The sequence below is a fragment of the Oreochromis niloticus genome, linkage group LG23, assembly GCF_001858045.2.
Source record: "Oreochromis niloticus isolate F11D_XX linkage group LG23, O_niloticus_UMD_NMBU, whole genome shotgun sequence".
In the NCBI taxonomy this organism is placed as follows: domain Eukaryota; kingdom Metazoa; phylum Chordata; class Actinopteri; order Cichliformes; family Cichlidae; genus Oreochromis; species Oreochromis niloticus.
Window position 1 is genome coordinate 22,283,917 of NC_031986.2, and position 16,773 is coordinate 22,300,689.

Sequence of the window (16,773 nt, forward strand, 5' to 3'; positions counted from 1 at the left end):
AGGACCAGCCAATTAACCATGCAGCTAGCAGCTTGGATTATAAATACTGGCATTTCAGCCACTCTGGTTGACAAGCTATTTGATTTTTATTTCTAGACTGCACTAAGCTTTTTCTTTTTTTTAATCAGGCTGTTAAAAAGTCAAATTGGAAGCTGAATTCATTAAGCAGCTTGGTAGAAAGATGTGTTCGGTTTTGATTAAATGTGCTTCAAGCTGATATTGGCAACACTGTTTCAACCGAAGTTTGCATAGGAGCATCTCTGAACGCACAACACTGTGAACCTTGAAACAGAAGACCACACCGAGAGCCACTCCTGCCAAATAAGAACAGGAAACAGAAGGGACAGAAAAGGGAGTCAACCCTGGAAGTAGCAAGCTGCAACTAATAAAGTCTTTCTTCTAAATGCTTATCTTAAAAGAGATTATTTTAAACTCGGAATCACACAAAGCTAAATGAAAAAGAAGCTGGAAATAAAGACTACAGGTCCCCTACATCCTCTGACGAAGTTAAAAGTTCTAGTGCTTTCGACGATTAGAACTCTTCTGAGAGTCACCCCTGAGTCAAGACTCTTTACTCTTTGTTAGATGTTTTCTTTTTTGTTGATACTCTACCTTGGAAACAAAATAAGCCTTTCAAACAACACACTGAGATGCTGCCACGGCAAATGTAGTTCTCAGTGATGAGTCATTTTAACATTGCAAACCATGGCCTGTCATTAAGCCCCAGGTGGTGACAATTCAGCCAGCACGCTGATAGCTGCTAGTTATTGATAATAATGGAAACAATAAAGGGAAATACAAGCCTGTTTAGGGCTAACAGGAACAGTGTGTCTCTGTTCCTCCACTATGCCAATTCACTAATTCACTCAATAAAAACAAATTATCCGAATACGATTTTCAATCAGACGAGCAGCTTCAACCCAACCCTACATCAAGACTGAACAGCTGTTGTTGCTACTGGTCACAATCAGTTGAATGCCACAGTACAGGAAGGTTAGAGGACAGTTTTGAATAATCTCCCCTTGCTCTTCACTGCCTTCAAAACTACCACAACCTGACATTTCCCCTCCTGCTACCACAGGTGAAATCGAATCCAATTACAGCAATAAGTACCTCCTTAAGTAACCTGTTCCTCAGGCTCTTGGGAATCATCTATCATTGGAGAATAAAGGGTTAAGCCCTCTCACGCTAACCCACCTCCCACTAACCCTGTGAACCCGAAGCTCTCATCGCTGACTCAGAGTGATGAAACAAGAGAATACTTTGCCAATACAAATCAATTCTGATAAAAAAGTGCTTTAGAAACAGGCAATTATCTGAAGAATACTCTGTGAATGGCTTTTCATGCACACAGTTATGAGCACAGTTTTTTCATGCTATCACACCAGTTTGCAGGGGTTAATGTTAATGTTAACATTAGTGTGGTTTTAGTGTGTTTATGGCTGAAAACAGGGCCTATGTGTATAAGAACAGTGTTTGGTGCAGTAGGTCTTTCTTACTGTGGTTTTATTTGCTACACAAACATTGCTTTAGAGTGCACATGTACATTATTTGATGAAAACTTAAACAGAACCAGTTTTTGAGAACAAAAACCAGCACTGCCTGTGTACCGTAAGGTCCATGTTTGACAGCTTTATCAGTTTAGCAGCAGATGCAATAAAAGATTAGCAAGTCATCAAAGTAATGATAAGCAAAAATGATAGAAGACCTGCTGGAACAGATGAAGAGCCATTCAGGCTCTCACTCACTACATCTGAAAATCAGATCACTGCATAATAAACGTAATATATTATATGGTAGGCAAAGAACCAGAATCTGGTTTCAGTTTGCAATCCAAATTGTATTTACCTAACTACAGTTGACTGAACTTTGACTGCATATGGGTTAAAACTGTGATTGGATATCAAAAAAAATGAACACGTTGGCTACAAAGCTAACTCACAACCACAGGTTCTTATCTGATGTCCTCTGTTTGATGTTTTTAACTTCTTCTCATTCATTCCCAGACTGTAGACAATGACAAGCATGTTACATGTCTGTCTGATGACCCTAACCGGTGGGTTCCCATATTGCTAGTACTTTATCTAGCGAAGCGTGGCTAAAGAAAAAATAAAAATAAAAATAAAACATTACTCAAATACTATTTCATACTAAGAATTATCATCAGATTAGATACTCATTTGCAACAATATCGATACGAACAGTGCCACCTTCAGCTGAAACACAACTTCAAACAGCACTGTTGGTAGCAGCCCCTCTCCTCTCTAGCAGCTGAATGCATGAAAAGTAGTTGATATCAACAGACTGAACTACACTTTATGATGAAATACAAAAGGTCAGGAAAGGTCCTGTTTGAACAGCACTGAAGTACTAAACAGTTATCCTAAATGTCAACCTGGCCGGTGCACACATTAACATTAGCTGTTTAACAATTAGCAGTTACCTGCTAACCACATTAGTCGATCTATTAAGTTATTTTTACAGTAGAGGCTATGGCTATGGCTAATTATGTCCTCTTGATGTTGTTAATTTCTCCTCATTCATGGCAAGACTGCAAACAATGACCAGTGAATGCGACAAGAAGTCATATTTGTCTGATAAATGGCCCCAGCCAATGGGTTCCAATGTTGCTCCTCCTTTTCTAGACCAGGGTCCAAAAATCAATACTAGGAATTATTATTGGATCAGATACCCATTTGCAACATTATCAATATGAACAGTGTCAACTTCACCTCCTTCAACTGACACAACTTCACACAGCACGGTTGCAGACCGTCAGGTGCACAGCCCCGCCCCTCACTAGCAGCTGAACACGTGAACAGTAGCTGATGTCAAAACTAAACGACTTATGAGGTATGTTAGATGTCAGTAAATCTTCCATTTCAATATTAAAATATTAAACAGTTATATCATAAATGTTGACATAGCTGGTGCACATGCTAATGTTAGCCATTAAACTATTAGCAATTATCAGATAGCAACACTGGCTGATCTATTAAGTTATTATAAAGGTAGCAGCTAGTGGCCATGGCTTATAATAAAAGGATAATATTAATATTGGAGCTAGTCAGCAAACATTATTAGTGCTGCCTGTTGGTAACATTAGTAGTGTTAACAGAATACACTATTCCTTTTGTTGAACATTTTTCAGATTAAAAAGCTATAAGTACAAAAAAAAAAGATTTTTAGAAATTCTACCAGCAAGAGCATCTTAAGACATAGTTGTCATATATCAATTCACTGTTACATCAGAAAACAAGAAAACAGTGATGTAATTGATGTACTATTCTCATCTTTACAAAAAACAAAGACTGTGAATTTTTCTCCTCTTGTGGAGTAGAAAATGGTATGAATTGTTGGGTATGTTCCTGAGTATTATATTTGAAATACGTTTGAAATTTCAGTGATAATCGTAATCTAAAGAGTTAGCATAATGAAGTATGTAAACTTTGCAACTATATTGAGATATTATTTAAAATCCCCCCGTTTTTCGCCCTTATTTGCTTCATGAGACTTTTTCCACTTCAGATTCTGACACATTTTATATTTGGGGTTGCGTCAGGAAGGGTAACAGGTGTACAAATCTGCCAAATCAAATATGCAGAGTTACCCGCTGTGGCGACCCCTTGGGGAAACGGGGAGCTGCCAAAATGGAATCAGAAAGCTTGCTCACTTCCTACAGAATTTTGAAGTTGGATTAATGGCATAAATGAAGCTGTGTTTTTCGGACCATCCCAACTGGTTTAGGACAGATACGATGAAGTTGCTCACTTTGTCCAAAACCTCTAATAGATATCCAGACCAACCAGCTAGTGAAATAGCTCCAATTTTAAATTACAAAAACATTTCCTGGAGGCACAGTCGAGCTGGTTCCTTTGTCTCTTTGCTCGACTTAAACCTCGACGGGCAGAAGCGCTCAGAATCCAAAACTTTGACAGCATTAAAGTCAAAAGTTGTTTCCTTGTCTTAACTGCGATCAGTGTGATCAGCGGTAAGTCAGACTTCTGTCAGATCCTCTTTTGCATGTACCGCTTCCAAAACCGATGGGGGGATGCCTCTGTATCACAGCAGATGTCTGCCTGCACAGCATGTAATTGCAGCCAGGCACCCCACTGCCATCCCAGAGTTATAACTCAGAGAAGTTAAATCTTACCAGGCAGTTACACTATCAAGCACTCTTGCTGCATCAACCTAATTTGCAAACAAAACACAAATGTTCATTGGGTAAGCAAAAGCACACACACAGTATTTCAAGCCTTACTGCTGTTTCAACGATTCTGAGTGCAGATTTTGTTTGTGCAGCAAAGGATGGGTCTGTAATTTAAATGTTTCTTATGACGCTGAAAGAATAATGTCGAATGCTTCAAGGACAAGCTCCAAGGCAAGCTAGGCCTCGGTCTTGCTCACCGTCAGTGACCTATCGTGTCATTTAAAAGGCTGTGAAAACTGATTTACACCTGAATTTCAACAGCAACACACCGCGGCGATCTGTATTGGTTTTCAAATGGCATGCATGCAGCTGCTTTTTTGATTTTTGATTTTTTTATGACTGCTCTGGGTTTGCATAATGTAGATGTTTATACAGTTCCACAAAGCCTGGAAAACAACAACAGAAACCCGAGTAAGTAAAGCATCCAACTGAAAGGTCAGGCAGCTTAGGGACATTTGTGTTTGTGATAGCAGCTCAAAATTGTTTTGAAAGCTGTTTAAATACAAATTTGGAAAGTGCAATGAGATCATATTTTAGAAAAAAAATCACACTCGTTCGGTTTGACACTGCAGTTGGCAAGCCTCTCCATGTCACCTTCAGTCAAATTTCTGGCTGGGGATGAAAAGAAAAAGGCAGACTCGTCCAACAAGAACACAAATCCATAAAATCCATTACCGCCCTCACACCTGCCAGCAGTACAGTAATGCACAAACACCACAGCACAAACAGACGCCGTCCTCTTTCGACCTGATTATAGTCACTTACCTTTGCAATTTGGACACACCAGTTGAGCAGCAGCTGCGATCCAATGTTGTCCTTGTGCTCGTGCACATAGTCGAGGAGGCAGCCGTGGGGCATGAGCTGGGTGACCAGCTGGATGGTGGGGCTCAGGCAGACACCGAGGAGACGCACCAGGTGGGGGTGCTCCATGCTGGCCATGATCAGGGCCTCCTGGGTGAGAGGGGGGGAAGGAGGACAAAAATGGACTAAGAAGACTGCTGACTTACAGGGTTCAAGAAACTTCAGATACTTTGGAGCTCCTTTGCTTTCTGCACCATATTTGTGTCGCACTGAACAGAATTTTAAGTTTGCAGCTTCCCCCTTGACATTTTTGCGTAATTTCAATATCATCAAACTGTAGGCATATATATTTTTGTTATTTTTAGTTGGCACACTGAAATCTGAAAAAAAGAACCTGATTCAAAAGGTGACAATGTGTGAAAATTTATTTGAAATCTAGTTCTTGAAAATTTGCTCATTTAGCATTTGGAAACACAACCCTCACTGGGCTGTTTGTGACCTGGTTAAAAAGTTTTTGAAATTGTGACCAACATCCTCCTATACGTCACAAAGTCATGACCATTCTATAAAACCACCAATTAAAAATGACGGACAACAATGGAGAAACTTCCTGCTTCTTTCTCTAAGCTATTACTGTACCTGCCCACTCTGCAGTATTGTCTGATTAGTCTATGTTTGGTGGTTGCTAGGCAATGTGATGACAACATAATATATCATGCATAATTCAGGTTTAGTACACATAAAATTAAAAATTAAAATGATCTGCTGCTTTTTTTCAGGTGTTGTAGGTGCAAAAAAACAAAGCTACAAATGGGTGACTTTAGCCTGTAATGGTTGGTTGCAGGGCAACATGTTGACATGGACATAAAATGTAATAATACATTAATAATACATATAATTAAACAAGAGCCTTCAGGTGGCTGAGGTGTACCTGTATGTCAAGTTTGGCTGTTCAACTCCTGATTCTTTCTTCTTTTCCATTGGGATAGTATTGGTATTAGCATTATTAGGTATTAGCACAAGCCTTTTATGGGAAAAAAAAAAGAAACTGAAGGAAATTAATGAGGGGAAATTGTTTTTGTGTAGCAACAGTAACAGTTAGTGTCCTTTCCAGGGCACTAAAATCTGATATTTTGAAAAAAGTTAGCATCATCAAGAGACACACAGGGAGCTGTGGAAATACTGATGCTGATTAAAGAGGGAAACAGTTCATATTTAGATGTTGGAAAGATGGTGATGCAATGAGACGAGTTTATCAACCAGGAAACTGCCATGTTTTCACACACTCTTAACATTCACATTATCTCGCAGAAGTCTTTGTGGTAAGATTTGTGCAAACACTGAGGTTTATTTCAACTTAAATTTGATATCATAGGAACTAGAGATTGGTGCACTACAGCATCATGATATTTATCTAGTGATATTGTGGGGAGGCACACCAAATATCAATATTTTATTACATAAATAAAAATATTACAAAGTACTCATCTCATGCACCGCCATCCTGATATAATATTAACTGAGCGCCCTTATATTAAATCAGCTCAACTGAAAACCATCACACACTGGACACAATTAGCCTGACAAAGCTACCTCGTACTTCAGAGCAAGTTAACGGCTCAGGAAGGCGAGTAAAAAAAAAAAGGACAAAAATCTGACATTTGCAAGAAACATTGGTGACACGTGACTAAATAGCTGCCCAGAGTTTGAGGGTGTTGCATACTCGTGACCACTTTTGATCTCAAGGCGACTGCACAGGTTGCCTGATAGGAGGCAACCTTTCTGCAAACAGTTGCAGTCCGACTTGGACTGCCTGCAATCACTATCAGAGAGATTGTTAAGGGTCTGCAAATAATTGCTTTCTGATTTATAAAAGCAGACAGGTTGCAAACATGTTGCTATCAGTCTGATTGAATCTCAATGATTTTCCACGATTTATCACAGTTAATCACTGCATTATCAGAAACAGACTGCATTTAATTGACAACTTGACCCCATCCAATCACAGACTGGTTGTAGACTGACTGTGTTACGTCAACATTTATGGCAGGTTTTAGTGTGCTTAACAATCCCAATTTTACAACACAAAAATAACAGAGGTGAGATGATCTCATTGAATAAAGCCAGTATTGACAAATTTTAACTCTAACTCAAGATACTGCAAAATGTTCAGAATCACAATAACATTGTTTTGTGTCGGGTGATTCCCGCCTATAATGGGAACCCATACAAACAAAACTTGACGACTTTAAAGAGTTAAAGTCGTCAAGTCATCAAGACATTCCTGTCTTGATGACTTTCAACATTTCTGTAAACCCAGTTTTTTAAGGCACTGACGCCAAAGGACACGTTGTCATAACATCTGACAATACATCAGTATCTGATGCTCTGGGCTGAAAGTATCTTGGAACCTTTATTCTGGGTTTTTGTAGGAAAATAATCAACATTATAAATATTTAGTTTATTGAGCAGCATTATGTTCTATTATCCTTTTTTTTCTATGACCAATTAACCTGTTACCCTTGGATAACACTACAGTGTACTGTATACCAAAGAATTCCTAATAGAAATGAAGTTAGATGCATACATTAATATTTGTGAGATGATTACTATATCTGCATGCACAGCATCTGCCCTGAGTAAACTCATAGTGAGAGAAAACCCTGCAGAACCCTTCTTCAAAGCTGCACAAACACAGCCTTTTTAATCTATATTTTAGCATGCACAACACACAGAGGTTCTTAAATGTTGCTCCAATTAAAAGGAAAAAAAACACAGTGAAACGTGCATGCTTAGAATCCACGCTGCTGTCTAACACAAAGTTGCTGCGCCTCTGATTTCAGAAGCTGCTTCTGAATTTCTCGCTCTTGTTGTCATTTTGGCGTGTAAATACATTTTCTGTCCTCCCTCTCCGTCTCTCTCTGCAGCAGATGGACGCAGGGGTCTGAACAGTTGGGAGTCAACGTTGGGTAATTGTTATTGCGGCGCTGCGAGCAGAAGGATGTGTGCCGGTGATGAAGTGTTATGATGGAGAGGACCGATACTTGTGGCCGGCGCGTATACGCGTTACGGCTGAGCAGAAGCAGCACTTCAGTGCCATCGCTCAGAAACACTCACTTCACTCGTTCTCGTCTCCTATTGCCTCTCTCAGGCTCTCTCTCTCTCTCTCACTGACATGCAGACACACTCTCTTGGCAGCTCTCGAAAACACTCACGCCCTCAAGGACGCACACACGCACACTCTCTCTGTCTCCGTCTTTGCATACGGCAAGCGGTCGAGGAGGTGTATATCCAGGCTTGGCCCCGGGGCAGCCGATGGATAGATGAGGTGCCTTTTTAAATTTAGATGCTAAAGAATGAGCTTAGAGGGAGAGAGGTGGTGGCAGTGTGGGTGGTGCGCGAGTAGATTAATTCTAAACAGCAGCGGGGCCATAGGCCGTCGTGAGGCTTTTGGCACCATCAGTGGCCTGATTTAAGCAGAGCCTTGCAGCACCGAAGTAGTGCCACTACTTTTTCACTTCATAAAACCCACCTGCTCCCCCTCTGCCCCCAACCACTCGCCATCAGCCACCTCTGCACCAGGAATACGCCTCACCTCGGGATCCAGAGAGGAAGGGAAAAAAAGGGGGAAGAGCACTTTTATTCTCAGACTGTGATCTCAATAGAGACCTGGGAGTCGTAAACTGTGGCAGGCTAAACTCTTGCTCCTGCTTTCTACTCTCCGGGCAAATGTTACGACGATTTGTCTGTGTGTGTGTGTGTGTGTGTGTGTGTGTGTGTGTGTGTGTGTGTGTTTTGGTTTCCCTCTCATCTCCCTGAGCACCGACCTCCATTACTGCCGGCTGACCCTCCTTTTCCATCTCGCTCCCTTGCTCACTTGCCCCCCTCACACACACTTGCACAAACACCAGGTGATAGACTGGCAGAGCCGTGTGAAACTTGCGCCTGTGCTAGTGCGTGTGGGTGTCTGTGCGCGAGTGCTACAAAAGTGGAACAGATGCATTAAATGAATGTATTGTTAGGGCCTTTGCATTTCACACGTCAAATAATCGAGTCAAATCCACATATTTGCAAACACGAGCAATTCACTCTGCATCTCTCGCACGCAAGGCCACCCCACCTCTCCCTCCCTCACCCCACTGGGAGGCTTATTTTTGTTGCACAGAGCGTGTTTGGTTATGTGTGTGTGTGTGTGCGAACTTTCAGAGAGTGTTTGGAACTGGCACTCCAGTGGCCAGTTTCTCAGTGGCGAAGCGTGAGCCTGCCTTTAGATTGCTGTTTAACAAGCCAGCAGACAGAGCATATTGGCTCTGGATGGACAGGGACGCCCACTGGGAGAGACACAGAGAAAGAGGAAGAGAGGGAACGATGAAGAGGAGGGAGGGAAAAGATGCACAGATTTTAAAAAGTGCGCAGAAATGGGGAAATGGAGGACGGAGCGCAGCTGTGTGTGCGACAGGAGAGAGAATAAAGTGGTTCGCACTGTGGTTGGTAGTCAGCTGGTTGTGAATAATGATTTTAGTGTTTGATTTTAGTGTTTGATTTTTGCATTAACATTCTTAGTATTGATCACTGTGTGTAGCCATCTGTCTCACAGTTGTTAGCACTATGCTACGTGTAAGGATCACGGATGCTCTATGAGAACTGGATACCAGACTCCGGCATGATATCGGTCCAATTAGCGTTCATCCAGCGTGGACACCTTCCTCTGGGTTGTGTGTCCAAGTGCACATGTGAGTGGGAGTGTCGCTACTCTTTAAATAAACTTCCTCTAGCTTAACTGCACTAACCCACTGGGTTCAAGGTTATAAATGGCTGTTTTTTGACTACTTTTGATTTCACCGTTAGAAACAGTTTACCTTGCCTTGTTTGGTATCATTCTTTTCAGCACAACCTCACATGTCTGACTTTGCAGTTATTTTTCATACTGTATTAACACATTAACACAATGGACCTAAAATCACCAAAAAAGCACAAAATCTGAGAAGCAAAAAGTTAGATGTTTTTACTGTAACAACCACAAACATGTTAAACAAAGCATTTTCATAACTTGAAATGCAAACATAAATTGGACATTTCAAAAGATTATGTACAAATGCAGCAAAGAGCAAAGGTACAACTGTTTACATTAAATGCAGGCGATGTCTCAGGTGTGTTTTCCCAATCAGGTGCCACAATAAGATGCCACACAAATTATTTGTGTCACTTCAAGCACCAGACAGAGCGGCACATTACTGCCCTGACGCCTCCAGGGTGTATCACTCCTGCAGTTGTCCCCCTGGAGAGACACTGGTGTCCGCCTTTGGTGGCTTTTTGGCTAGCATCCTTTCTTTTACTGCTCTTAAACTTGTACTTTCTGCCATGACCAAAAAATTTCCCACGTGTGGGACTAATAAAGGCTTATCTTATCTTATCTTATCTTATGTTAGCTTATCTTATCTTTGACATTCAGTAGTCACCTCACTGCAAAAAACATAACTACACAACACGCTAACTACACACTCCAAACACACAAATCTCTCTTAAATTTTAAAATCTGCCATCGACATCACTCTCTCTCTTTTGCTGCCGTCCCTTCCCTCTCTAAGCAACCAAATGCCATGTGCCACTGAGGCCTGTCGAGTCTGAGATGTAGCTACTGGGTTTTTTGCAGTGTCTCTGAACACTGCACGATCTGACCTTGGGCTGAACTAGCAGAGATGTCAACTCCTGGGAAGATCGGCGACTATCTTGAATGTTTTCTGCCTGTGAATTATCTTTCTCACTGCAGAGTGACGGACTTCAAATTGTTTGGAAATGACTTTATAACTCAAACTAACAAAAAACTTCTGCTTTTATAGAGGTGCTCGCACTTCCTGATGATCAGGTAATCAAGAGTATTTAGTAATCTGCATCAGGCTGCTATCTACCCTCTTAATTTATGTGGAAGCAGTGAGAGTGGACTTAGTTTTTCACACTCATTCTGCATTTTTACTTATCTTTTACTTATCTACTAAAATTAGTAACACAGTGACTTATGGCATGTCTGCTTGGTCTGAGCTTGTATTTACAAACTTTTTAAAACCCTAAAACTGAAAGACGGGGTACTTTACTAGACTAATAATTACAACTGCGAGGCATAATAACTTTTTTTTGCCTGCTACTGATAACCCTTTATCCACATTGTTTTGCTAACAATTCAATTTCATTATTTTTTATGCTGTTCTCCAACATCTGCACATCACATACAGCTATTTCATTTACATTCTCATTATAATCTATCTTTATTCTGGCTGGATTAAAGGAAAGAAACAAAACACAGACCATGTTCATCACATGCATAAAGTACAATAATGAGACATTAAGCTGACCTGTTTTACCCAATCAGCAACCTGGAATGCAACAATACTCTATTTCAGTGCCACATAAAATCAAGAACAGCCAAAAATCCCCCCAAATGAAAATGTGGATTTGAAAACAATGGTGATATTTGCTTTTAAAAAGACATAAATGAACAGCTAGATGAAAGGGTTCATGATCCAGCATCCACAATTATATAATGATGAGGCACCTTTTTGCACAAAAGCTTGTGTATGTGAAAAGAAAGAAAGAAAAAAATGGAAATTCCACTGCCTGCCCTTCCTCATCTTCCTCTCGCTTCCATCATTCCTGCATTGCTATAAAGCCATGTCTCATAAACTAGTGCTGTTCTTTAATAGAGTCTTGTTCCATACATGGCTGGCTGTACAGCGTGGTGGAGTTCACTTTATTATAGGCTCCGACTGAGAAGGTGCTCTCGTAAGAATTTACCGCCGAATGCACGATCCCACAAAGCGACAGGCCCGGCGGTCTCTGTGACAACGCTTTACGGCTTGCGCACGCACACACACACACACACACACACACACACACACACACACACACACACACACACACACACACACGGCCGAAAACAGACACAAATTGTTGCGATATAAATACTCACGTCCATGAACTCCACGTTGGCTTTAGGACCGGTGGTCTCATTGAGGATTTTAATAGCCACGGGGATCTTCACCGTCTCACCTTCTGGGACCCAGATGCCCTGAAATATACAAGCAATCACCATAAATGTACCCAATAAACAACCCCTGGCACACACTCACACACAGAGCTACTGCAGCACTGACTTTGAATGGTGGTTGTTGTGTTTAACTGTCTCCTGCAGCTCTGATAAATCCAACCCCGTCTTCAAAACATACTGTTGGCCTTCAACAATTAGCTTGTGCATAACTAAGTTTAAAACCCTTTGGATAAAGCGATTAGAAAAGACAAATATCACAATTTCATTCACTTTATGAGGCTTAAATTCTGCTAAAAGCAAACTGCTGCGGGATTGTATTGCCATAAATTGCATGCAGATTAATTTAAATAAAATATGCCTTAAAACAGGCAGAGGAGTAGAGGAATCCAGAGGAATTTGGAGCCAGCGGTAGAACGTGCAGTATTTATTTGATGGTTTTTGCTGATTTTCGGGGTGGTATGAATAATTTTGCCAAGGGCAGCGAATTTGGCAAGCAAAGAGCAGCTTCCGTTCCAGGTCCTTGAGCCGCCCTCGGCTTGCGTCTGTCAGGAAACGCTGTTACAAAAGAAAAGGTTTGTGCTTGTTGTTCACAGGTTGCTCTTCAACAGAGAGAGGTCTGCTGAGGTGCCGATTCATCTAAATATCGATAGTACTGACACCTATGCTGGTATTGGTATTCTATCCACACTTGTGTGATAAGATCGATATTTTGTTTGGGGGAAATTAAAATAAATATACCTCAAATATGACCTGTGAAAGATATCTGAATGTCTGGTGTTGATTGTCAACAACTGAATTTCTATTCAGTCACGTGACCGCTTTGCCATGCAGTCAAGCTCATTGTGACATCACTGGTCTAGTCCAGTCATCTTTCTGCCCGCCTCCTTCAGGCCAATCAGCCTCCACACCGCAGACATTAAATATCACTGGTTATCTGTCATTCTAGTTTGCAGATGCAGCAAACTCCGCCTCTCCCAGTTACTCAGGCTTCATCCAAGCCTTCATATTCATCTCCACCACCAGCATCAAGACCAGGGATGGGCAGCTCCAGGTTTTAGATGTGTCCTTGATCCAATACAGCTGATTTAAATGTCTTGAGGTTCTCCGGAGGCCTGGTAATGAACTAATCATTTGATTGAGGTGTGTTGACCCAGGATGATATCTAAAACCTGCAGGACACCGGCCCTTGAGGCCTCGAGTCGCCCACCCCTGATCTAGACTCGGGGGTCCCTGCCCTAATCCCTATCACCGCCGGGATTCTGTTCTGCTGCGACAGGCCATTCTGGTCTAACCGGTAAATACCTCAAATTGAATTCCGTACATCAATAAATGATGTTCAATTCCTGCTAATGATCTCTCCTTATTTAAATCCCAAGTGGCGATTTCTCACCCAGAGCTCCAGTTCAGTCACATCTACGTGTATCTTTTATAGAATCCTTCATTTTACCCTACTGCCAGGACGAATGCTTTCAAAGTACGGTCAGCTACATGCGTTTTCACTCTGGCTGGGTAAATAATGTCACCATATGGGAGAAGAGCAAGAAACTGATCATCATTAATACGTAGCTAGCTTAAAGAAGCGACTTAAATGATGAGAGATTTACAGTGTAGGGCCATAAAAGTTCCAGTAGTGTTAATTTGTCAGTGTTGTGTCATAACAGTGAAGTTGACCAAATATTTTACCAATATCCAGTAAATCATCTACAGTTTAAATATGTTGCTGTGGAGAAGCAGGGACTGGTGTGATTCAGCCTATAAGGCAGGGTTAAGAGAGATGTGCTCACATGTTGGTGTAGCTGTAACTAAACAGTGATTAGTGCATTTGATAGCACATTAACTATTTGGCATTTTGGCTTTCAAAATACATGAAAAGCTGAAAGATGTGTTTTATTGTGTTAACACGTTATAACAAGTTGTGACACACTGCTGTCCCCTACATAAGCTGCCTTTATAACTTAAAGGTATCAGCAATACCCTGTATTTACTTGATATTGATCGGTACCAGAATCTGCAGGATGGCTTTACCACACACTGACCTTGTAGACTGTTCCGAAAGCTCCCGAACCCAAAATCTTCACCCTCTTCAGCTCTGTCTCTTTCAGGATCCGCAGCTGGGCCTGGTTTGGAGCAGTTCCACTGGGGGTCAGGGGCTCCACCAGCTGAGGAAGCAAAACACAAACACACAGACACACACATATTAAGACTATTTATCCCACTCTCCGTCTCATCTGGTGCCAAGAACATGAAGAAAACCTCCTGGCAGCTATTGCTTTTATTGCAAAGCTATCGAAAACTAGAAGTGTGCCTTTCTTTTACATCAAATCCAAATATTTTTAACCTCCTGCTACTTGGCACTCTGAATGCTAAAACACATCTTCAGAGCCACCGGGAGCATGCAGCAGGGTGAGGCCGCTCCATTTAAAATAATAAGTAAAAAGCAAGTCTAGGAAAGAGCGGTGGAAGGTGAACACAAGGTTTTTATTTGCAGCAAATAAGAAAAAGCAGCCAAAAAAACTGAGACTGTACGGCCCTGATAGTTATGATTCTGCAACACACACACACATTTATGAAAGACAAATAATTCGGGAGTGTGAATGTGGAGTTCTGTCAGAACTGGCAGTTACCAGAGTGGACCGCAGCGTGCCCACCACTAGGCAAATCACAGCCTGGTGTCAGCTGCTATCACAGTCGACAAAGAGCAGCAGCTCACCAGCTGTGCACATACAAAACAATTCCAATTCAAGGTTATGACAAGCCTCCTCCACGCGCCGCCTCCCTGCCAGTAACAGCTGACACTGAGCAGCATCCCAGCAGCTGGCCTGGCCACCCGCCTTCACCGCTAGCCGCTAAACAAAGCCTCGGCGACTAAGTATGAAAAAAGCAGGAGCTGGCACCTGTAACTGAGCCGTGAAAAGATCTGAGCCAGAGGCAAGAGAGAAAGCCACACACACATTTTCATCCAGGCAGCCTATAGTACACATCTCAGATGAAGCACACACACACATACACACACACAGAAAAAGTCAATGCACCTGATCAATACGTGTCTTAATGAGCCTATCGGGTCCCTCATTCGCTGCGGTTTATCAGCGGCATAATCACCCGGCTTGGCCACGACCATCAAACAATATAATGAGACCATATATCAGTCGGTCAGCCATACAAGCACTTACTCAATGTGATATAAAACCATCAGCACAATAGGACCGGCAATCGCAGCGCCGGTCCGGTCTGCAGAATAGATGACATTGCCCGCAGCTCGGCAATGACACGTCGTTTAATGGCTATCGTTATGGCCGGTCCTGAAGGCGCAGTGTTAAGCCCGCTGAGATGTCACCGCAGGTAGTGAGTTAGAGCAGGGGAAGGGAAATGACAAATTTCATAAGACAGGGGGGAAGTGAGTGAGATGAAAGAGGGGAAGGAAGGAGCGATGAGAGGATGACTGAGTGGATCGAGTGACGGTAACGTGCTGTTTGAAACCTCATTCGGTCTGTAGAGCACCAAAATCGCGTTTTTGTACAAGCGTTAAGATGAAGCGCGGAAACAAACGGCCACAGCTGTATCACATTGGGGCACATGTGAGATGTTTTAAAAGGTTTGGATCATAAATCTAACATGGAGAGAAACTGAATTTTCTTTCCAAGGTCAAGAAAATGAACCTGTTTTTTTTAACTCCAAACATCGATTTTCTTCTTTTTCTCCTGTTTTCATGCAATGTACAGCAATTTAAAACATAGTTCTTTAACATTTTCTGTAACACTGACCTGCTTTGATATATCTCTGTATGTGGAGAACTCATTTATTGCTAACTGACTGTAACGTTGCAGTAACCCCGCCATTTGAAGTGCTGCTTTGATGACATTTTTCAAATCGCTTCAAACGCTGGTAGAAGCTTAACATCTTACCTGACAGTTAACTGTGAACTATGCACACATTTAATGCAACCGTTTGGGCATACTGTGGGTATAGGTAGACATGGTCAAGACGATCTCGTGAGGCTCAAACTGAGCATCAGAATGGGGAAGAAAGGTGACTGAACTCACTTTGAATGTAGCATGGTTGTTGGTGAGTGTTTCAGAAACTGCTGATTTGCTGGGATTTTCCCACACAACCATCTCTTAAAGAGAATGGCCTAAAAAATTAGAAAATAGCCAATGACTTTTGGAGAACCCAGAGGAGAATGTCCAGACTGCTTTGAGCTGACAGGAAGGCCACAGTAACTCAAATAACAACTTGTTACAACCAAGGTATGCAGAAGAGCATCTCTGAACACAGAGAGGAGCAGAAGACCACACTGGGTGCCACTCCGGTCAGCTAAGAGCAGGAAACTGAAGTTGCAATTTACATGCGCTGACCAAAGTTAGGCAACAGAATATGGATGGGCTTTATAAGTCTTGATTTATTTATTTATTTATTTGCAAAATTGAGATGATAATATCCAAATAAGTACCAACAAGTGCGATTCATATCATGTCAACATGGACCAAAATCTTTGAGGAATGTTTCCAGCAGCTTGTTGAATCTGTTCCATGAAGAATTAAAGTAGTTCTGAAGGCAAAAGGGGGTCTGCCAGGTACATTTATAAATGTAGCTAATAAAACAGCTGATGCACACATGGTTACATTTATAAGTACTGTATCATTTTAGCTGGGAGAACTTATGGGAATACAGCGCTGAGCCCAAGCTGCACTTCCTCAAATGGCCACTTGGGGCTGGCTCC

At 41.8% G+C, this 16,773-nt stretch overlaps 1 protein-coding gene across 5 annotated transcripts in view; it reads right to left on the reverse strand.

Moving 5' to 3' along the window:
• si:ch73-383l1.1 (receptor tyrosine-protein kinase erbB-4) overlaps window positions 1-16,773 on the reverse strand; it is a 354,983-nt gene that overhangs the window by 54,227 nt on the left and 283,983 nt on the right. For 4 of the 5 annotated variants that reach the window (XM_019351950.2, XM_013276352.3, XM_019351947.2 and 1 more), the window contains exons 18-20: window positions 14,090-14,212; window positions 11,976-12,074; window positions 4,976-5,161 (exon numbers count right to left, since the gene is read on the reverse strand). In XM_019351950.2, the coding sequence (XP_019207495.1) occupies window positions 4,976-5,161; window positions 11,976-12,074; window positions 14,090-14,212 (408 nt within the window). The remainder of the gene's footprint in view (window positions 1-4,975; window positions 5,162-11,975; window positions 12,075-14,089; window positions 14,213-16,773) is intronic. The other variant, XM_019351949.2, reaches the window with a different exon arrangement.